General features: G+C 40.4%; 1 protein-coding gene across 7 annotated transcripts; it reads left to right on the top strand.

Moving 5' to 3' along the window:
- The first annotated feature begins 2703 nt into the window (after positions 1 to 2703).
- Positions 2704 to 23841, top strand: HSD17B7 (hydroxysteroid 17-beta dehydrogenase 7). 7 transcript variants are annotated; one of them, XM_053606732.1, is made up of 10 exons: positions 2704 to 2894; positions 4079 to 4282; positions 7964 to 8056; positions 10071 to 10185; positions 11516 to 11710; positions 14619 to 14723; positions 15431 to 15487; positions 16370 to 16468; positions 19686 to 19748; positions 21375 to 23840. In XM_053606732.1, the coding sequence occupies exons 1-10, from the start codon at positions 2860 to 2862 to the stop codon at positions 21390 to 21392; spliced, it is 984 nt and encodes a 327-aa protein (XP_053462707.1). In that variant the 5' UTR covers positions 2704 to 2859; the 3' UTR covers positions 21393 to 23840. The 7 variants fall into 7 exon arrangements, 2 of the variants coding, with proteins under 2 accessions (XP_053462707.1, XP_053462706.1); XM_053606731.1 differs by having other exon boundaries at positions 21372 to 23839; XR_008383165.1 differs by having other exon boundaries at positions 2705 to 2894; positions 4151 to 4282; positions 19686 to 19854; positions 21372 to 23838.
- The last annotated feature ends 240 nt before the right edge of the window (positions 23842 to 24081 follow it).

The raw sequence follows: 24081 nt of genomic DNA, 5'->3' as shown, positions 1-24081 counted from the left end.
TCTGAATATGGGAGTTGTTACATAGGACAGCTAAGATTATGTCTCCTCTATGCATGAAATAACAACTTGATGGACTCTGTATTTTGTTAAGAGTTGAGGACTTGCAGACTGATTTATCTCCATTTACAATTTTATATTCATTTCATATTTGAAAAAAAGTATGCATACTTATATCTTCTGGTCTATGAGTTACAGAAAACAGTAATTTCTTAGGTATGGGCAGCACATGACCTCTTACCATCTAATGGATAAGGTAAAATCCCACTTCTGTAGCAGTTTTGGGCCAGGCAGGATACATAAGGATTTGAAGGGAATAGAGATAAAAGAGATGTCCAGGAGGAGCTATTTGGCCCAGTTGGAAACTATTCTTTTGCCCCTGTTTTTGAACTAGAGGGAAGTTAATTTGGGAGAGGCTTATAAGGACTGAAAATAGCACTTTGTTATGGGGTTAAAAATACCTTCACTGGTACTTGTCTACTTATGGACCATTTTAGTTACCATAAAAGGAACCAGAGCTCTGTTTCAGGGCTTAGGGTGGAGGCAAATTTATTGTACGAAGTAGTAAATAGACAATCAAAGGGGAAGTTACTGCACTTACTATTCCAATCATGAGGCCAAGGCTGGTGAGGGATAGATGGGATCATTGTGCACCACATTGTTTCTTTGGTTTCCAGGAAAACAGAATGGTCCCATGAACAACATAAGATAAATATTTTGGGAGGATTAAAAGCCATACTTACCCATCACCTATCAATAAAAACACATTACAACTATTGTTGGGATGTGCCCCACATGTGATACAATATTTTGAAAATACAAAATTAGATGACTTCTGTTGTGAACAGAGTTCTCTTTTCCGTGTCTTTCTGACACTTCTAGTAGCACAGCCCATCTTTTAGAAGTCATAACACCTTTAAAGCAGTAACTTTAGTTGAAAAAAGGAAGAGGAGACCAAAGTTTCCTCACCTGACTTGGATAGAAATCATGGTAAAAGAAGAGATTGCTGGTCCCACTCTGAAGTCTTCTGGCCTTTGCTTATTTCAGTCTGACCTACACCGGTTGTCACCCCAAGATTGTGGTTATGCTGATGAACTTCCAGCTGGGGTGTCCAAACATATTTCTTCTCTGCTGCACATTGGAAGAAGAATTGTCTTGGGCCACACATTAAATATACAAACACTAACAAAAGCTGTTGAGCAAAAGAAGGTCAGTGTATAATTTTCACAATATCCAGCACCACAGGTAAACAGAACAGTCCTTATGTAGTCTGCATGCAGCCCATGGGGCTGCAGGTTGGACACCCCCAAATCTAGGCCTTTCTCCTTCTTTGTAGGAATGAGTCTGATATGGAAGAGACATATAACTGTCTGTCCTTTCTCAATCCTTTCACATACAACCTCTGAGCTCCAGGACATTTAAAAAGCCTTTGGGTCTGGACTCTCAAAACTAATGTTAATTTCATACCAGGATTTTTCAGAAAATATAATTAAATTATAGTCTTAAATAGTTGAAAGTGGGATAAAGGTAGGAGCTGAATTCCACTTTCATGATAAAGAAATTTTATTTAGGAATGTAATGTTCAAATAATCAGATTTGTTCTTTCTTGGTATAAAATAGATGATGACTAAACTCGTTGGTGTTGTTAGTCAAAATCTCTAAAGTCAAAAGCCAGTTTATCTCAGTATGTAGCAGGTCCTTGTTATTTATGTGTAATTAAGAGCTTGAAAGAGGCCATGAAATAGACTGAAGAATGTTCAGTGGAGTTTGATATATGATGTTGTTTCACCCAGTTTGAGCTGGGACTGATGATGGTCCTGTCAGCCAAGTACTACAAATACGGAAACCTAGAGTAAGCATTAGAAACTTTATACCATTTTGGTAGAGTACTTTTATACTATATATTGAATGTAATAAACAAAAATTGGGGCTTGTATTTTGTGTGCCTTTTGCTTTTTACTTTTCTAGTTACTCATGTATTTATTTAACTTTTGTATTTTCCGAAAGCACCCATCTGGGATGTCTTGGAAACACAGAAGGGATCCTTTACCCCACAGAATTTGAGAGGCACTATTGTAGATTACAGTATATTCTCAGTACAGCAGAGAGGAAGTTCTGAGATTCCCTGATTCCCTGCCACATTCCAAGTTTGAAGATTGGTAATTCACGCGTGATTCCACGTAAAGTTTTTAGTACACTCCATGTTCATTTTTCCGAGGGGATTCCTTAGAAAAGAAGGGGGTCTGGGACCAGAAGCTGAGCTGTAAGGTGGCCTGGGTGCCTGGGTCTACATTTCCAAAAGGAGTGGATCGCTTCTCGTTTTTTGGGCTAAGATTATGCACAAAAAGGAGTGGAAAACTAAGTGTGTACCATCTCTGAACTTTAGCTCCTAAACCCACACCTTTCCTCTGAAGTGAGCACCGGTGCTAACAGCCTGAGGCCTCCTGCAAGGAAGTGCCACCAGGGCACAGACTCAGCACCAGGGTGGGGAGCAAGTCGCCAAAAGGAGGGACGCCGGGCGCCCGCGGAGCCAGAGCTAACAAATGCACCCAGCCCTGGGGAACCCGGAGCTGGGAGGCGGGGCGAGCGGAGAGAGCTTTCATTGGCTCGGGCCTCTGCGTCACGCGACTCCGCCCCTCGGCCTATCTCGCCCCATCCCCGCCCCGGTGCCGTGGGCGGACGGCGGCCCTTGATTGAACACCGCTGCTCGGAGTCGATGACGCAAAGGGAGAAGGGGCCTGACGGTGCTCTGATTGGTGGGGGTGCGCGAGAGCACGGCCGGGGCCGAGACCCTGGGATTAGGGTCTTCTGAGAGCCGTGGTGAGTGCCGGCTTTACCGCCTGGCCTTGCGGGTTTGCGAAGATGCGGAAGGTGGTTTTGATCACCGGAGCGAGCAGGTGAGGCCTAACCTGCGATGGCAGCGTTTCAGGGGTCCGAAGGTCTGCAACTCTGGGAGCGCCGGCCCCTGACATTGCCTAGGCTGGAACTCCTGCGGAGACCTGCCCTGCTGGGTCCGCCACTGCAGGAGGTGTGGGACATGCTGGCCCTTGAGGTGCCCAGTAACTGGTGATTTGAATTAAACATGACCTTCTGATGTGGAAGGTCTTAAATAAGTTACAATTGATACCGTATGTTTGTTTGTTATACACGTGATATGTGCCATTAATAGTTGTATTGAAAGCCTACTATCCTCGAGTGAGGGTGAATGAACAGGTATTGTTGATGCTTTGTTGGCAGGGCTGACAGATTAGTGATGGTTCCAGGCTCGTTTGGGGGTTCTTACTATATTTGCCTGGCATTAGTTTAAGTATTGGAAGAGAACTTTCTACACAGGTTTTCACTGCGGTCTACCAGGGTGTCAACCTGCTGGTCCTGCCTCCTTTGCAGTTTCACAATGCTCTTCCTGAACTAGTTTATTTGTCTTTGAGCAGTGTACTTATCCCTGCTTCCATTTCTTAGTTCTTATCTAATACTTCTAATTAATCATGCTGAGTTCTTTTGCTTCCTTTTGGTTATTCAATCATAGTAATTGTGAAGGATTTGTACCTCCTGCCATGTTACTGATGCCTCTTCCTAAAAGATTCATCTGTTCCCTTATCAGAGATTTCGGGTGCTCTTTATAGAGGCGATGATACTAACAGGTGGCAGAGCCCTTGCTCCTGAAGAACCTAGACAGCAAAGTAAAATATGGACCTATGAAACAAGTGATGAGATATTTTTTTCAACCTTTCCTGGTGATGTATTAAATCACTTTTATGAGTGGCATAGTAAGTACAAAATGAAAACCACTGGTAGTATGAACTTTGTATTAATAGAAAGGGCAAAGGACTACTGTCAGTTTCAGTCCAGTTATTGTGCCATTGAACTTGTTCAGAATTTGTGTTTCTCTCATTCTGAGCAAGTGACTGTTAGAGTGGAAGATTCCTCCTTGTTTTAAATATTTTTTGCGTCTTTTTTTCTGTCTGCCTGGCCTCCTCATTGGAACTCAGGTTGACACAGTCAGTTTTCTGAAACATAGAAAAATGCCTCTACCTGGAGCCGTCCCCAATAATGCAGATCCTGTGTCTGACTGTCCTCCCAGTGGCATCGGCCTGGCCCTCTGTAAGCGGCTGCTGGTGGAAAACGATGAGCTTCATCTGTGTTTGGCGTGCAGGAATGTGAGCAAAGCGGAAGGTGTCCGAGCAAGTCTGCTGGCCTCTCATCCCACTGCTGAGGTCACTGTCGTGCAGGTGGATGTCAGCAACTTGCAGTCAGTATTCCGGGCCTCCAGTGAACTTAAGCAAAGGTATGTTTCTTGCTAATAGATTTTCTCTTATATAGCATGACATTTAATAAAAAAAGAAAGGAAAACCTAAAAAGAAACAGGTGCAGTGTAAGAAGAAGTTAGGCTGAGTATATGTGTATAGAGTGACCCATTGTATCTCAGTACCTTTTTTTTTTTTTTTTTGAGACAGAGTCTCACTTTGTCGCCCTCAGTAGAGTGCCTTGGCATCATAGCTTACAGCAACCTCAGTCTCCTGGGCTCCAGGGATTCTCTTGCCTCAGCCTCCTGAGTAGCTGGGACTACACGTGGTCACAACACGTGGCTATATTTTTAGAGGCGTGGTCTCGCACTAGCTCAGTCTGGTCTCGGACTTGTGAGCTCAGGCGATTGTCCCTACTCAGCCTCCCAGAGTGCTGGGATAATAGGCGTGAGCCACCATGCCCGGCTAAGTACCACATGTTTGTTCTCAGTCATCACTATAGTTACTTCAAAAAGACTTAATTCCATATGAAATCAGCACATTGTATCCCATAAATGCATTAATATATAAATGATTTATGTGTTTATGATTTAATAAAAAAATAAAAAGCTACTTATTTTAATTAAAAAAAAAAGACTAGTTTATGAGTACACCCTGGCATACTGTTAATCACACTGCCTTACATTAAAGTAACTTCTTTGATAGCTGAATTCAATTTTTACGTCTTTCTTCCATACAATTCATTAAGTAGGTGGAGCAGGGACTGATATTTAACAAGTGGAGACTAAGAGTCATGTGTCTGAGAAGGTCCTCTGACCGTACATTGGTTGGTTGGCCCTAGAACCCAAATCTCCTCCCTGCTTCCTCAGGGGCAGTTTTCCCCAGGCCAGTAAAGGTTTTCACACCTGCATAGTAATTGGTGTGCGATAGGCATTTGATAAATACTTGGTAGATGGAGGAATAGAGTGCTTTGATGTGAAAATGAGCACAAAATTGCACATAGGTGCACAACACATTTTTCTGGGGAAAGAAGGCATACTTAAAAAAAATTCTAAGAGGAATTAATGATCAAATGTGAAGAATCCTGCAATACTCCATGGTGCCCTTGTGCTAACTGGAATGATTACTTTTCAAATGTTTTTGTATTTGGATCCTCTAAGAAACCAGGAACTACTTTATTTCTTTGGACAATAAAGTGAAGTATATTAGAAACAAGGAAGACCTTGGTAAAGACATTTGCTGATGAAAAATACTTCGCAGTTTACTTACGTGACTTGCGAATCATTTGCATTTCCCTATTCCCAATGCACAAGTTACAAAACAAAAGCTAGTTTTCTTCACTCAGGCTCCTCTCAGTGTGGCCTTGGCCCTTTGTAAACGTGGGTTCTTCTTGTACTGCCAAGCTCTTAGAGTTTTCTGCCACATTATCTTTCTGAAAAACTGAGAAGATTTTCTGGGTTCCATTTTCAAATAAATTGTGATAAGTTCCACATCCCTTACTCCTCCGTAACTTAAAGGGTCTTTAAGGCCATGAAACTGCCTAGTAATGTCCTTGTGGAGTTAAAAACCATAGAAGAGAAATATGAGTTTTAAATCATGTTTACATTCTTTTCACAAACCTTCTTAGTTAGCTTTCTCACCAGTTTTGTGTAAGTTTGATTATATTTTCTGTTTGGCAGAAAAGAGCCTTTATTCCCAGTTAATAATAGCCAGTACAGCTGGCTTTTGAGACCTAGGATTTTACCATGTATAGCACTGACTATTCTTGCTTCCAGAGCTTTAAAATATTCAGTACTGCGTCAAAAATTTCGTAATTTAGTATTTAGAAAGATACTTGGTAATTTAGCACAAATTCAAGGCAGTGAGGCTCGTGGGGCAGAAAGGGGAACTCCAGGTAATTGAATTGTCCCAGCTGCTGTCTCAGCACTTCAGTGCAGGTTGGGTGTGTTTGTTTACCTCACAAAGAGCTTTCTTTGAGACGGGTGGTATTATCCAAATTCAGGCAATGATAGTTGTAGTGATATTCACACATTTGGGAATATGTAGAGATGTACAGAAAGATCCCTCAGGCTCTCCTGCAGTGGCCCAAATAGATCTCTTTGATTCTAGGTCTGAAGGAAGTTAGAGCTGAAGAAGCTTGAGAAGGATGCCTTCCAATTGCTAAAGCCGCACCACCTCTGACACCTGAGCTTTTCATCTGTAATTCTGTGTTCCGTGTGCAGAGGAAAACTAAGAAATAGTAAAAGTAAAAAGAAATAGTGATTCTCTTTTACCCAGAATAGAGCAATTGTGTCAATTATTTCATCTTAGAGAGTAGTATGTCATTTTACTGAAGGCTTAATTTGGTGTCTTTGCTAAATATTTGTTCTCCATTCCTAGCCACAGATGTTAATATTTTCAGATGGAAGTTTGCAAATTAAGTAGTAGAACAACCCACAATAGAGGGACCCACTCTGATTTTGTGGTACTTATACGATTAACCAATGGGTAACAATATCAGCATCTTAAATAAGTTTACTAATTAGAGTCATTTGGCTCTTGATTATGCGTCCTCAAACTTTTTAAACAGGGGGCCAGTTCACTGTTCCCTCAGACCGTTGGAGGGCCGGACTATAGTTTAAAAAAAAAAACTGTGAACAAATTCCTATGCATACCGCACATATCTTATTTTGAAGTAAAAAAACAAAACGGGAACAAATACAATCATACTGCCTCATATGGCCTGCGGGCTGTAGTTTGAGGACCCCTGATTTATGGAAGGATCAAGAAGTGTTAGTGATTTGTATCGGTAACCATGTTTCAGGGTCCTAGCTTTAGTAGCTATGGCCCTGTATCCTGGGTTATACAGAGGGCACAGAGATAGTGTAATGTACTGAATTCTAGGAGATATTTTGTATATTTATGGTGTTTATATCATGAGAATAGGCTCTACCTGTCTTGAACCTGTTTCAGAAGGGGAACATTTAAATTAAGGCTTATGTACATTTAAGAATGAAAACGTTTTCTCAAGTCAGTACTTCATAATTCCCTACATGGCAAGTATTCATGGGGGAGCCTACCAAGAATACCTTATCCCCATTTGCTTTTTATAATCTGTGTCCTTGTGAACTCTCATCATTTATGGTACATAGCACCTCTCCATGAATAATGAAAGGTTTCCACATGGATCTTTTGTTTTGGTAGATACATGTATCTTGGCATTCAGATTTTAGCATTTTAGGTCAGGTCAGGTGAAGATTAATACACCTGAAATCTAATTCATGTATTACATTCATATTATATTAATATAAATGTTACTTGTCAACTAGTGGAGATGTGAATTAACACAAAAATCAAAACAACTTTCTAAGACCAGAAAGAGAGCAGCTTTAACAGATAGAGGGTTACTGCAGGGCCTGTTGGGAAGGACAAATCTAGAAGAAATTATTGATTAGAGCTTTGACTTCAACGTCCTTTATAGCTCCCCAAATTCTCTTTGAAGAGAGAGAATAAGAACATTAAAATATTTACTGTAGCTAAAGAAAATTGTTGAGAAAGAACCATTGTAACCCTCAGGTATCATAAATTCTTTTTAGCTTGTTGTGGCCATCTTATTGATTTAGAAAATATTTTCTGTCTCTCTTAGGCCTTCTTTCTCCTAGTTGCTCGAGAGGTTGAATGCACAATTTTGTCTTGGTGTTTTCCTTGCAACTCACAATCTTGTTTGGGTGTTTTTCTTGTAGGTTTCAGAGACTGGACTTTGTATATCTAAATGCTGGGATCATGCCTAATCCACAACTAAATCTCAGAGCACTTTTCTCTGGCCTCTTTTCAAGGTAATTTCTACTGTCTTGATGAATTGATTAGAATGAAGGTGTTTATTTTTCTGCCTAGTTTTGCCCTTGGCATATTAAGTTGAGGGACGAAAGGTAAGGGAGTATTGAGAAGGATGAAGACATGGAAAGGAAGGATTGCAACCGTGCTGTGAAAGAACATTCCTTTTTGTGTGGAAGACACTGCAAGTCCTGGCCTGGTAGGTCTCCAGAATATTCTAAGCGTTTGGATGTTTTGGAAGGTCAAGTTGGGTTCTGCCTGAATGTACCTATTAGCAAGAACATGACTCCAATATCCACGAAAGCTACTTTGGAACCATTTCCCAATTGCATGCCAGGTTCTCTGAGTAGTAGGTTGGAGAAATGCAGAGAAATAGTATCTTTCTGGGAGATTCTCACTACATTAGGGTAGTGGCTTTCAAAAATGTTGTACCCCAACCCAGAGCAAGAAATAAATCTGGTCACCCACTTTTGCTTTACTCTCTCCCATTAAACATACATACACACAAATGCAGATACACACAAATTCCACACTGGTCTTTATATGCTACTATATTGATCTCATAGCAAGACACCACATTAATATGTTCCATGCTCCAAGAATGCCCAGTAAAAGAAAAAAAAACTGTTTAACTTTTTTCAGCAGTTAAATATATTCTGTTCAAGGGAAGATTTTTTTTCCCTTGGCATAGTTATTATTTCCCCCAGAGCAGTTTATCTGTAACCTGACTTGGAAGGTCATGAAGAGAGATTTTTTTATAATTTTTTTTTTTTTTTTTTTGAGACAGAATCTCATCATATTGCCCTCAGTAGAATGCTGTGGCATCGTAGCTCACAGCAACCTCAAACTCTTGGGTTTAAGCGATTCTCTTGCCTCAGCCTCCCAAGTAGCTGGGACTATAGGTGTTGCGTGACCGGAGATGCGAATGAACAGCAGCTTTGCCGGGGGTATAAACTCGCTCCTGTAATTATTAAGTCAAGAAACAGACTACACGGTATGGGATGGTGTGTAGCAAAATTCTTTATTCAGGGTTTTGATTTTATACCTTTCTAGTCACATACACACTTAATCTATCATCTGTTAGTTTCACCATTAACCTCATTTTACCTATCTGAAATTAACTTGTAAGGAAATATCCTGTTACCATATCAACACAATCATTTCTGAAGTAAACATTTTCTGCTAGACACTGACTAATCTCTGGGCAGGTATCTAAATAAAGATCACAAAGAAGAAAGTAGCCACAGGGGAACAGAGTTAATGGAAGAGTATCTTCAAGTGTTCCCTCAGTTTACTCAGTATGAAGTAACGACTGTGTCTTTCCTCAGGGCAGAGCACCTATAGACCTCTGACCATATGTTGTTAACATACGTTAACCCTCTGGCCCGCATGCTCTTTGATCTCAGGCTTCACAGGGTGCACAGCTTCAGAGAATTGGCTTGTGGAATTTTTAACTCTAGGCAAGCTAACTCTGCGTGTGTCCCGGGGGGCCCAGGTCCCTTAAGCCTCTGAAAGAATAGAAAGTCATTTTAAACTCACACTGAGTTCACTTTGTGTGCTTGATGTAGGATATGTTTATTTCTAAATGTTACCCTACAATAGGTGCCCACCACAACACCCCGCTATTTTTTGTTGTAGTTGTCATTGTTGTTTAGCTGGCCTGGACCAGGTTTGAACCCGCCACCCTCGGTTTATTTGGCTGGCACCGTAACCACTGTGCTACAGGTGCTGAGCCAATCATGAGGAGAGTTTTAATAGAAAGTGTTTGAGAGACTCAGCTTCCTATTGGCCATGTGAGCCATAAGAATGTAAGTGCTTCCATGAATTGGGGGAAAGGAAGTATTTTTGCATTTCATTTACTACAGTCACCAGTCTGCGAAATAGGTATTTTTATTCTTGTCATTACAGAATCAAAGATGGGGTAGTTTGTGTGTGGGGGATGGGTCAGCATATCTCTTCCTTATCTTCAGTTTAGAAGCTTTTTTAAAGTCGTACAATTGTCTTCTGCTGTTTCAGAAAAGTGATTCATATGTTCTCCACAGCTGAAGGACTGCTGACCCAGGACAACAACGTCACTGCTGATGGGCTCCAGGAGGTGTTTGAAACTAACGTCTTTGGCCACTTTATCCTGGTAAAGAGGCTTTGGGCTTAATAAGCCAATACTTAGATAATGGCTATAAAGCTCCAAACCCCATAGTGTATTACAGTTGAGGAACCAGTTAACTGATTTAATCTCGTGTTTATAAGTTTTCTTGAGTGCATTTGGCTTGTTGTTGATTGCAAGCATGGAACACATTTGCAAGCTTTCCTAGTAGATTTTTTTTAAGAAACTTATTCTTTTAGAATATTGTTAGATTGACAAAATTATTGCAATGATAGTATAGTTTCTGTATACCCTACATCCAGTTTCCTCTGTTATTAACACTGTGCATTAGTATGGTTCAGTTGTCAAAATAAATGAACCAACTGATATGTTATTATTAACTAAAGTGTTTGCTGTATTCAGTTTCTTAGTTTTGGCCGAATGTCCTTTTTCAGGCTCCCATCCAAGATAGCACGTCACGTTTAGTAGTCAGTCTCCTTAGGCTTTTCTTGGTTGTAACTATTTCTCAGACTTTTCTTGGTTTTGATGACCTTGACTGTTTTGAGGATTACTGCTCAATAATAGTGTAGACACCCTCAGTTGGGATTTGTCTGGAGTTTTTCTCATGGTTAGACTGCAGAATGTGTTTTTTGGGAGGAGGACCACCAAGTCAAGTTCTCGTGATGTCGTATCAACAGCATGTCCTATCCATATGACTTACTGACGTTGACCTTAATCACCTAGTATGAGGCAGTATCTGTCAGGCTTTGTGAAGCTACTGTTTCTCTCCCTTTTCATACTTTTCTCTTTGACATACCCCCATCATTACGGTTTTCTGTTTTCGTTTTAGCTTTCATTTTGAGTACTTTCTTACTTTCTCCCATTACATGATACTTTAGATTCATCTTATCTGTTTCCTGCCTCAGTCCTAGAATCATCCTTTTTTCTAAGGAGACCTGGTTCCTTTTATGGGTGAATAGTTTTTAGACATCAAGGTCTGGGTGCTCATTGCTATTGAGATATCAGTTTCTAGGCCCTCTCAGTTAATAGACCAGGGAGCTCTATGTGTGTATAGGTATCTGTAGACATTTTTATGTGTAACTTGTATCTCTGTCAAGCTGCACAGGAGTTCTTACCATCTCCAACCCTGATCTATGACCATGGGGCTCGTTCTATCCTCTTCCCCTTGCTTGTCTGTGGTATCCTACTTCAGCAGTGACAAAGCTGGCTTCCATCCTCCTCTATCTGTTTAATTAATTGTTCCATTTCAGTATACATGTAGAATGGTTTCAAAATCATCTCATTGGTTGGTATATTGTATATACAATATTGGTATATTGACCAAAAGACTTTTTGGTCTTTTGTTTATTCTACTCAGATTCGGGAACTGGAGCCTCTCCTGTGTCACAGTGACCACCCATCTCAGCTCATCTGGACATCATCTCGCAATGCAAGGAAATCTAATTTCAGCCTTGAGGACTTTCAGCACAGCAAAGGCCAAGAACCCTATAGCTCTTCCAAATATGCCACTGACCTTCTGAATGTGGCCTTGAACAGGAACTTCAACCAGCGGGTAAGGCCTGTCTCACTGATATGGAAATGGTGGGGCAGGGTCTCTTATGAACTACTGTTGATTTCCTGGTAACTTGGCTGGCTTCCCACTACCTATTGTTGTTTACATTGGTAGCTGATCTATATGAAAGTTTTAGGGGAGAGATAATTAGCTCCTAACCTTTTGGATGTGTGTAGTTCATTCACCATTCTGTAGTTATTCAGGAATTCTACTTCACGATAATAGAATGATACCACTAAAAATAACATTAGCTATTGTTCAAGTACGTGCCATGTTTGGGGTGCTGTCCTCTTCATCTGTGACGTTCATTCATATGTCGTTTAATACTTTCCCTGTTACAACGAGGTGGGTCTGAGTATTCCCATTTCCAGATGAGGACGCTGAAGCTTGGAGAAATTAAGTCACTTACCTGAAGGTCGCACAACTTATAAATGGTAGAGTTTAAAGTTGCATCCAAGGCTGACTTTATAACTTGGACTTTTCCTACTAAACCACTCTGCCTCCCAGTAAGATGTCTGTAGGATAGTCAGGGGTCATAAAGCCTCTGCATGGTGGTGATTTGGACTTAAGACTTCAGAACTCTCCATGAGGATCTGGGTTTAGGGGTGTTTCTTTGGAGAAGGTGACCCTTATTAGGCATGCTGGCACCTTGTGGGCATGATGTTTTGTAATTCACTGTTTCTTTGTACATCTCTGTTGCCCAGGTAAAAAAATCTTAACTGAAAATCTTTAGGCCTTCCTATGGGCATTTCCTTTTGTTTGCTTTGATTAATTATATTGTATGAGTGTGGGGCTGAGGAGAAAATTCCATTAACGTTTACAGAAGATCTATCATGTTTGGGGCACTGGGCCAGACTTAGGGTTGAGGAGGAAGGTGAAATAAGAAGATGATCAAGAAACTATGTCTTCTACATCCAGGGAGCTTTTTTGATCATGAATTAGACATAGAAATCTAAAGCTTATGTGGTGGTCTGTGCCTGGCTTATTCTGGAATGGAGACCTTTATCAGATGGAATTCTTCTGTGATCATGCCTCTGAGTAAAGGGAGAGGTAGAAAGTAGATGCTAGGAGCTGGATTTGAATCCTGGCGTTGTCACGGGGTTTGTGATCTCCCTAGGCCTCAGTTTATAAGGATAATAACAGGGCCTGCCTCACAAATTTGTTGGTTTGAATGAGGGAATCGACATGAAGCAGTCACAGCAGTGCTTTGCACTCGGAATGTGTGTGTGCATGTCTGTACCCATGTGCGTGTGGGTGTGGATAGATGTGAGTGTGTATGCTTTGTGCACACCCACACGTGGAGGTACATATATACCTGCAAACGTGTGTGTGTGTTGTGGGTATGTGCACATGTGTATAACTGTGAATATATGTGTGGGTGTGTACATGTGATCTGCACACGTGTGCATGTCCTCACGTGTGTTCATGTGTTGGCTTTTGTCACAGCTTGGGCTCAGTGTGTAGGCTCCATCGTCACTTCCTTCTGAAGTTTCTTGAGATGTTTGAAAATATGTCTCAAAGCTTTCTGGTATTCTGGAAACTCCCTTTTAGGGGACAAGGTCAGAGAGGATTAACTTCTTCCATAAAATGCTCTGAGATTTTATTTAACTTTCACTTGTCAGATAAAGTTTGGGATTTCATCTTTTACAAAAATAGATTTAGCTAGTGCTGCTAAAATCTGTTGGGATTGGTTCTTCAGCCCATTGGCTTTTGTGAGGAAAAAGCAGCCAAAAATAAGTACATTAGGGGATTTCTTTGGAAGTCGTGTGTTACCAGAAATGTTGTCAGGTTCTACACAGGCTACCTGACAGATGATAAGCCTGATGGTGATTCTCCAACACAGGTCATGGAGAAACACTCAGGATCATCCTAATTAATTCCCTATAATTAAAAGTATTTTATTTTTTAATATTTAATTATTATAGGTATGTGATATCTTTGCGTATCTTTATAGGGTACATGCGATTCTTTAATATAGACATACAACGTAGGTTAATCAGATCAGAGTAATTGGGGTACACATCACCTTAGGCATTTATCGTTTCTTTGTAAGAATAGTCCAATTCCACTTTTTAGTTACTTTAAAGTATGCCTTAACTTATTGTTGATCACAGTTACTTTGTTGTGCTATCAAATATTCATTCTGTATAACTATATTTTTGTACCCATTAACCATCCCCACTTTATACCACTTCCTTGCTACCCTTCCCAGCCGCTAGTAACCATCATTCTACCATCAATCTCCATGACACCAATTATTTTTAATATTTAGCTCCCACAGATGAGGAAGAACATGTGAGATTAATCTTTCCATGCTTGGCTTATTTCACTTAACACAATGTTCTGCAGTTCCATCCATGTTGCTGCAAATCACAGGATTTCATTCTTGTTTGTGGTTCTGTAATCTAGTGTGTATATACCTACTATACGTCTGGTAAAGTCTGTATCACCCTCCTACCAAAACTAGAAAGAGATGTCACAAAAAGAACTGTAGGCCAATATCCTTGATTAACATAGATGAAAAAGATCCTCAAAAAAAAAATAATACTAGCAAACAATTTAACAACTTATTAAAAAGATTACTCATTATGATCAAGTGGAACGCATCCCAGGGATGCAAAAATGGTTCAACATATAGAAATCACTCAATGTGATACATCATATCATAAGAATAGAGACTTTGTCTTACTGAGTACCTTTGCATTCTGAGTGCCTTTTCTAATGGGTTCTTAGTATATGATTCTTGAACAGAAATGATCTATCCAACTTCAGGGACAACTCAGAGCACAAATTCTTTATCCCCTGGTTTCCTGGCTCTATGCGTACCTCTTATTAATTAACATATATCTGGACCAAGTCATTATACATCCAATTGATGTCTGATTGCTACCCCTCTCTATGCTCCCAGGGTCTGTATTCCAGTGTGGTATGCCCAGGTACAGTATTGACCAATCTGACATTTGGAATTCTACCTCCTTTTGTGTGGACGCTGTTGATACCCATCATATGGCTGGTGAGTGAGGAACATGTCTTCTCTTAGTTTACAAAATCTCTTTAGAGTAGGACCTAGTAGACATGTTTAAGGGTTGGGAAATTATTTAAGAAACTGAACCTGAAATCCACTTCACTTGAGGTTTTGAAGTCACCTAATATGTAGTCTCTGTTTCAGACTATCAGGTATTACCACTGTACCAACCTGAGTGTCCACTTCTCTTTAAAGGAATATTTCCTTGATCATACACCTGAGATCCCAGAGTTCTATAATCATGTAATTTTGGGAAACCCATGTTAAGAAGTGTTAAACTGGATTTCTCTGAGTTTTCAGTGTAGTCATGTGCATTAAAAATTCTCAAGAAGTGGATAATTTCCATTGTTTGACAAAAGAACCACATTTTGTTTTTTTTTTGGTTTTATTTTGTGCTTTGAACATCTCACAGGACTACTGTTCCTCCATCACACATTAGAAAATGCTACTTTTAGTCCTTCTATTGTGACAGGAGTAGAAAAAAGATTAGAAGTAAATACGCCTTCATGTTAAAACTATTTGACTCAGAGTCATGGAGATTAAGTGACATTTCTTTTTTGACATCTTTATTTTTTGATATTTAAAAGTGTTCTATAACCAGAAATGCAGGTTTTATTTTTCTAATTAAATGAATAATTATTTCACGACTCTATTATAAATCACCTCAAAAATGACTGCTGTTTTCTTTTCCTCAGCTTCGCTTTTTTGCAAATGCTTTCACTTTGACACCATATAATGGAACAGAAGCGCTGGTATGTTACTGAGTTTTCATAGCTTGTATGTCTTAGCAGATATGAATTTTACATTCCCTGGTGTTACAAATGTTTTCAACAGAAAGGATAGTATGAGAACAAGCTCTGTCAATAATCAAGGTCCTGTTTGGAACTAAAGTGTACTTTAAGGCTAATCATAGGACATTAGATAGAATCACCAAGTTCAGTTCCATTCCCCTCCGTGAAGATTCTCTTTCCTCTCTTGGTATTGGAGAATCGAGTTGTTACTTTATTGGGAAACCAGTGGATTTCCTTAAATCAAACATGGCGAATGGATTGCCTAGGCTTCCTCATCAAAGGCAGACATTAGCATTGGATCATCATACTCTTTTTTTCTGTACACAAGTGATGTCTCTTGAGTATTTTTCAACCCAGACCGCCAAAGACAGCCTCTACTACTGGATCAGAATCACCATACGTTGGAAACCCACTGGATCAGGGCCACTTCTTTGTGTGTTTGTTTTCTTCACTCCCCTGGGCTCCTTCAGGATTTTTGCTATTCATTTTGGAAATCTGAGGGCCTATTGCTGTAATGCCTGCAGTTAATAGATTATTAAATCTTGACTGAATTGAAATTAACTAAGATAAACATTAATGGAATTGACTTGATGTTCTTGTTTTGGTAAATGTTGCAGAAATGTGTGCATTTGTTATAGAGATACAAATTGATTGTAGAAGCAAGTACTTTGAAATTATATTTTAATCAGTTCTTAATATATTTGTCAGTTTGTTAGCTAATGATATTTGAGAGGAATTTTAAATCTGCTTGAGGAGCTCTGTGAAGTGCTGATTGTAAATCCCCACCAGCCTCCCTCACCTTGGGCAGAAAGTACAAACCCTTGACTCACTCTTCCTTTTCAGGTATGGCTTTTCCGCCAAAAGCCTGAGTCTCTTAATCCTTTGACCAAGTATATGAGTGCCACCACTGGCTTTGGAAGCAATTATGTAATGGCCCAGAAGGTAAGTCTGCTTGCATTGTCACTTTGAAGATGTTTGCAGTGGGGTGGATGAGGTAGGTCTATGCTCCTGACCAGCCACCCTGCCTCCCTTCCCTGGATCTTCACTCTGTTCACCAGCATCATCCTGGCCCGATTTAATTTCCTCCTGTTCTCTCCTGACTCTGAGAACATCTTGTTCTCTGGACTTGAGCTGTTCTTACTCTTCTTTCAACTGGTGGATTTCTGCTCACCCTTCCAATCAGCCAATAGCTCAGCCTCAGGTGACTCTTTGGACCAGGCTGGGTGCCTCTGTTGTAGGCTTTCTTGACATCTTGTACCTGCTCCCTGTGCTGCTCATCCACTCTCGGGATCCTCATCAGAATACAAACTCTGTGAGGAGGAGGATTTTACTCCCTTCCTTAGCACATTATCTTGCACGTGGTAGCCACTCAGTAAACACGGAAGTTGGATGAAACATGAAGTATCTTCTTGTGTGACGTTAACTTATGAGTATTCAGTTCTGGTTGTGACAAAGATCAGATTTGGGGTGTTTTGAAAGAGCAGGTATAGAGGACAGAAAACAAATCAGTACTGTTATTTGTGGACTCCATGATCTTCTAAAAATTAAATGTAGAGTTACGTACTGGAGAATGAGAAAATTTATTTTGAACTGTAAGAACTATTTTGTTATACTTTTGTCATAAACAGTGTTTATTTCAGCCTCCCATTTTTCACTATCTAGCCTATCGAGAGGAGGTGTTGGCATAGACTAAAACTAGGTGGAGGCTAATAAATGATCTTAGGTAAGTTGAAGTGGCAGTGATCTCAGTCTACGTGTCAGCAGCATGAGGGCAAAGGGGAACCATGCTTGCTGCTTCTCCGGCTATCTGTTTACTGTTAATAAAAGTGGACCTTCTGGGTTTTTCAAAATATGTTCTTTGGGATACTGGTTCCTTGAGAAGACTTGTAAGAAGTGATTTCGCAGGCACATAAAATTGAGTAATGTTTCATATTGTAGTCCCTTCTCTCAAGACTTGGACAACATAGATCAGCCTGACAAAGGCTGTTAAACAGTTAAGAAGTATGTGCACAGTGTTTAATCCTAGTGTTTCCAAATTGGTTTTGTTTATGTGAATTTTTTGTTTTCAAATTCTGAATAGCCCTTAACAGGGGAATTCTGTTGTAAACTAATAAGCTTACTTTAGGCTCACAGAGTTTATTTGAACTTACTGTCTAGAGGGAATGATTTGTTTATCAAGGGGAAAACATGTTTAGTTCTGCAAAACAAAGTATTTCATTAGCATTTTATGGAAATTCATTGAAGAAAGTAGCTTTTTTCTTTCCATTTGTTTATTTGTTTTTGAGACAGGGTCTCATTCTGTTGCCTGGGCTAGGGTGCAATGGCGTCATCAGAGCTCACTGCAACCTCAAATTCCCTGGCTCGAGCAATCCTCCTGCCTTAGCTTCCCAAGTAGCTGGGAATACAGGCATGTGCCCAGATAACGTTTTAATTTTTGTAGAGACAGGGTCTCTCACTCTTGCTCAAGCTGATCTCAAACTCCTGGCCTCAAGGGATCTTCCTGTCTTGTCCTCCCAAAGTATTAGGATCATAGGTGTGAGCCACTGCACCTGCCTGACTTACCCTTTGATCAATTTGGAGAAGTCACCTTTCTCCTCTGTTAAAAGGTGGGGTTGAATTAGAAGAGATCTCTAATGTTTCTTTCATTTCCAATGTAGAAAAACTCTAAGGTGACTGAATACAAGTGTTATTTCCAAAATGTTAGATGTATGTGTAGAAGGAGAAACTGCTATATAACCAGCCTGTCTTGTAACTTGTAATGGAATCTAGTATAGAACCCCAACCTGTCAAACACCCCAAAGGGCAGCAGCCAGTCCTGCCAGGAGGAAGGTGGGACAACTAGTGAACTTGGTGGACTTAGACTCTGGGTGTTTCTCTGCTCTGGAGACTGACCGGTTCCTGTCTCTCTGGAAGGCATCTTCACTTTGTGTAACTTCCTTCTTTACTTTCATTCCTTTCTTTTATGTGATAAACCCTGTTTACAAAAATAAAGTGTAAGTTTTAGCCCTTCAGTTTTGTGAAGAGCGAGCTTGCTTTTGAAGTCGAGGCCTTGTGTTGACTTGAAAAAACATATCCCTGTTTCACTGGGGCTGGAAATTTGCTTTGTCCTAAAGTGTGTGAGTTGAGATGAGATTTTCCGCATGAAATACAACAATGTAAAATAATAATGGGTTTAACAAGATGGAATCCTAGATTTCTTACATGTGAAAAGAGGGGAGAGGCAGTGTCAGGCTGGTATGGCAGCTCCACAAACTGTCAGGCACGCGGGTCCTTGTAGTTACAGCCCTGGCGTCCTTAGCGTGTGGTTCTCATCCTTTTGGCTCCAGAGAGCAGTGTGGATGAAGGGAGAAGAAAGGATGCTCTGCTCCTTTTAAAGACACTCGGGGCAGTAGCTACATTTCACTGGCCAGAATGTAGTCACATGGCACCGTAGTTTCCCTGGAGGCTACTTATCTAGAATGTTGTCTCTTATCTAGAGCAGTGATTTTCAGCTGGTGTGCTGAGGCACAGTGGTGTCCTGTGACAGGATCTTAGGTGTGCTGCAAACATTTTAAAGATCATTAAATTATTTTTGAAATAATTTCAAAGCACAGTAAGTATATTCTTTCTTTTATTCTTTTTTTTAATCAACATAATTTAAGTGTGCCGCGGAAGATTAACTGTTAGGTTCAAGTGTGCCATGAGATAAAAAAGGTTGAAAAAAGCTGATCTAGAGGACAGTGAGCCTAGCTAAAAACAGGGCTCTTTTACTAAATATGGATGTTAGGTGGTGATTAGCTATTGGAAATTCACAAGACTCTTGGCTTTTGTTCTTTTTTACTGGTTAGTTGATATCTTCAGTTCCTGGATACATGTGAGTAGAGAGGATAGCAAACCTCAGATCATCCAGTCTTGCTACTTAAGAGAGGCATCAGTAGGCTGAGTGAGTGCTGGAAGGGGACTAACGTCAGTGCGTCCTCAGGCTCTCAGAGTTTCCCGGCAGCCCTCACGTGGCTGCCTCCATGGCCCTTTCTACAGTCTCCTTTCTTTTGTTTTCTGTTCTCTTACATATGTTGAATGCCTTTCTTATATACAAATACTATTCATCTTATTTTTCCTTTCTATTCATCCCTATTTTTTTTTTTTAATTCATTCATCCCTATTTTTACTTCTTTTCCAGATGGATCTAGATGAAGACACTGCTGAAAAATTTTACCAAAACTTACTGGAACTGGAAAAGCAGGTTAGGATCACCATGAACGCAGTCCCTGGTGCTAAAAAGGTTCGGGACAAATGACATCAAACATGGCTATCACTGACTACCTTGCAGAATGTGAGATTATGTCCTGGTAGGTGCACAGTTAACACAAACTCATTTAATTGTGTTCTGCAATTTAATTGTACGTCTGCAAAAGGAGGCTTTAAATGTGAATTAAGTCCTGATACCACATCCCTGATAATGTCGGACTGTGTTGGTGCTTTACATATACTCTAAGCCATTTGAACAAATTTCCTCAAATTAGGGAACAAATCACAGCCTCCCCTTTATATTCCCAAGTAGTGTATCCCCCTCTGTATTCCCAAGTAATATACCTTAACATTTGGTTCCTGTCATGAAACAATTCCAGATTTCACTATTTTTGTGTGTGAGCTTGGCTACTAGGTTGAAGATTAAACTGCTAAGAAGTTGGCTTGGGAGATGCTTGATTTTTGCCTTTACTCAGTGCCTTTATTCTAATTTCCAAGATGGATTCAAAATATATAATTCATTTTATCCGCAGATATGTATTAAGCCTTGTCTTATTAAGCCAGGCACTGTTGGGTTTTGAGGCTATAGAAGTTAACATATGGATAACAGATTGAGACATATCAAAATGCTTCTAATACACATTCTAGAAGGGGAGAATTGGGAGAATGGGAAAGAAACAATAGTTCTATAATAATCAGATTCAGAAAAATGACAAGTCCCAAATAGTATAAACACAAATCAAAACTCATATATTTTAGATTTTAATGAGCATGACCCTTCAAAATCCAGACCCTTCCCTCATTTCCACAGGGTGAGCCCTGTATGGGACAGCCACACACCTGAATATTCACTGACTTTTTTTCTTTAAATGACAACTGAGCTCAAAACCTTTCACATAGAGCCTATGGGTCCTGCCCATGAATAGGACTGTTCTTTTATCTAGAGTTGGAGTTGTCAAATACTGATCTCTTGTCCTTAAAGGAGATGGAGTGGGAGAAGGGTAGGGGCTGAGTTCTTCTCAAATCATGAACATTTCTCAGATCATGAACATTTCTCATTTATCCAGAAATTAAAATTCTGAACAACCAAATTGGTAGTATCAGTGATTTATTCAAAATAACTTTGGGACAACTGGTTAGTAACCAGGTAAAAATAATTTGGAGCCTTACTTCATTGCTGCAGTAGGCAGAATGAAAATGTCCTCTGGGGGCAGTGCCTGTGGCTCAGTGAGTAGGGCGCCGGCCCCATATGCCGAGGGTGGCGGGTTCAAGCCCAGCCCCGGCCAAACTGCAACAAAAAAAAAAATAGCCGGGTACTGTGGCGGGCGCCTGTAGTCCCAGCTGCCCGGGAGGCTGAGGCAAGAGAATCGCTTAAGCCCAGGAGCTGGAGGTTGCTGTGAGCTGTGTGAGGCCACAGTACTCTACCAAGGGCCATAAAGTGAGACTCTGTCTCTACAAAAAAAAATAAATAAATAAAATAAGAAAATGTCCTCTGTAATCTTTGCCCAGGGTTAGTGTCATGACTGCACTGTGACATGCCACAGCTAACCTTAAGATAGGGAGATTATTCTGGATTATTCAAGTGGGCCAGTGTAATCATATGATCCCTTAAAACCAGAAGAGAAGAAGCAGAAATTGAGTCAGATTTGAAGCGACAGCAGATACTCTCCTGTGGACTGTGAAGGACCTTTAGAAGCTAAGGATGCTACCTCCTGCCAGCTGATAAACAGCAAGAAAATGGGGACCTCGGACCTACCATGGCAGGAGCTGGTTTCTACTAAGTGCCTGTGTGAACTTGGAACCAAATTCCACCTACAGCCTCCACGGCTTTGGTGTTAGTGGTATGAAACCGGAGCCCAGAAACCAGTTGGACTTTGCTGGGCTTCTGACCTATGTAACTGAGAGATAATAAGTAAAATGCTAAATTTGTTATAATTTGTTACAGCAGCAATACAATTCCTTACACTAAAAGAAATTCCATATGTATAAATGATGAATCAACATTATTAAAAAATTTGTATGGATAATAAATTATTACAAATAAAAATCAAAATACAAACTGGGAAAGATACTTGTCATCCATATGCAAGCCAATTGGGAAATTAACCCAATATTTACAGAATATGCACAGTCAATAGTAAAGTTTAAAGATGCTTAATCTAACCCACAATAAAGTGAAATCAAACTAAAAGTAAGTGAGTTTTCATCTTTTGCTTTTCATGTTAGCAAACATCAAAAGGTTTTGTCCTGTGTGTGAAAGAACAAGGACTATCATTTAGTATTGTTTGTGATACGAATCATTTATTCCTTTGAATAACAATTTTGACTAGCAAAATTTAAAATGCATATACTTTTAGCAATTCTACTTTTTGAAGTGGTATCCTAAAGGTACAAAGCATAAATATGTACAACGATATATACACCAACACTTATACAAAACCCTTAGTGCTGAATGTGCTTCAGAACTGAAAGTTGCCTGGATTTTAGAAAGCGCAGTTGGTAGATACAATACAGTCGGGGGAGCTGGGATAACAATTTGTAATCAAATCCAGTTATATGTCAGCAAAAATGACACAGGAATTCACTTTAAGTAGTATAAAGAAAGACTATGAATAGCCTCACGTCAGTTCAGCTACGGTTTGACTGCCAGATGAGCATGCCAAAAAAGTGAAATGACTTTCAGATTTCTTAGCTGTTTGGACTTTGCAATTGCAGATGAAGGGTTTTTAGATATGTTCAAGGATATTCACTGTAGCATTTTTGTTCTATGACAGCAAAAGAGTAGAAAGAACATAAACAGCTTTAACCTCTGGGATGAAGTATTATGTCATATCCATAAAATGCAATAAAAAGTATTCCAAGTAATAAAAAGAGTGAAGTTAAAAAAATAAGGTATATATGGATTGTGGATGAAGTATAATAAAAACAAGATGCTGTTAACTGTACGTTTTGTTTTCATTTCTATTATATACACACACAATACACAGTCTACATACACAGAGAATCTGTGAAAAGAACCATAAGAAACCTGGGGTTTGTAACATTGACAGTGACAGTAGTTGCTCTGGGGCGATCAACTAGCCAGGAGGCTATTTGGGCTTTTCATTGCGTTCTTACTGTGGTGAATTTTGGAGTTAGTATCTTTTATTTTATTCTATATTTAATTGTTAATGTAATAACTAAAAAAACCTCAAGGATATTAAATGGTGGGTTCAGATTAAGTTCTGTCTTCAGGCCTCCTACACTAGTGTTGCCATCTTCCCCTATGGTGGATATTTGGAAAAGTGGCCCTGAGAAACAGAAAAAGAGAAAAAAAATAGACATCTTTCACAGAGGTCCTGTTTTAAGGTATAGGTAGTGTAAGTGGATGACCTCGTCTAGGCCATAAACACACACTATACAGTGATGGTACTTACAGTTCTGTATCAAAACCCAGATTATTTTCTGCTTCAGCCTGTAAACAAAGATAAATGAAGAAGACTTATATCTGACTGCAATTAGGAGTGTGATGGTGAAGGAAGGAAAGGAGACGAAACGCAGGATTGTGCACCCCCAAACGATACAGTGCCTCCATTTTTACAGTCAAAATGAAATGAAAGGACTAATGGAATAATTACCCAGTCTTGGCCCTTATACCAAATATTCTGGAGCAGCTCCGGTGCGTGGCGCAGGATGTGTGTGCAAGTGCAGAGGGGAACCGCGCGGAACCGTGCCGAGTCTAGGACGACAGGTGGCGCTTCTTGGCCAGCAGAGGTCCCCTCAGCCTGTGGCTGCTTGACCCGCTGGCAGCCCCCGGGGCTCAGGCGTGGGTTGGGGGGCGGGGTGTGATGCCGGAGTCACAGGAGCGGTGGAGGCCTGGGAAAACCAGGAAACCGCTGCGGTCTCTGCTGCTTGGGTGCTCGGTTTCCATGACTACCACCCTGAAGGTGATTTTGGTCATCTTCATCAGCAGCAGGTGAGCAGGTGAGTGCCCCTCTGCAGAACGCCACACACTGAGTGTGGGACCCACGCCTTGGAGGCCCCGTGATGTGCCTTTTGTAGGGGCCCGAGGTGCATTCTGATTGCCACCCGGCCTGCCGCGCCCAGCCCAAGGGAGCTCAGGCAATACACACTTCAATCGTGACTTCAGGGGTCCAGAGTCCAGCTGTCACGCAGAACTTATCATCCACATGTTACTGGCAAGAGCAGAGAACTGTCCCAGACTGGTTCTGCGCTCCTGGTCAGCTCCCGTGGTCGTGTATTTGGTTTCTAGTTGTTTGATGTTAAGTCTCCTCTTCCAAGTAGATCTATTAACAATTAATTAACAAGCAGAATAGGAACTGGGAGAA

This window comes from Nycticebus coucang, chromosome 10, assembly GCF_027406575.1.
Source record: "Nycticebus coucang isolate mNycCou1 chromosome 10, mNycCou1.pri, whole genome shotgun sequence".
Classification (NCBI taxonomy): Eukaryota; Metazoa; Chordata; class Mammalia; order Primates; family Lorisidae; genus Nycticebus; species Nycticebus coucang.
This window is presented reverse-complemented; position numbering and strand designations above follow the sequence as displayed.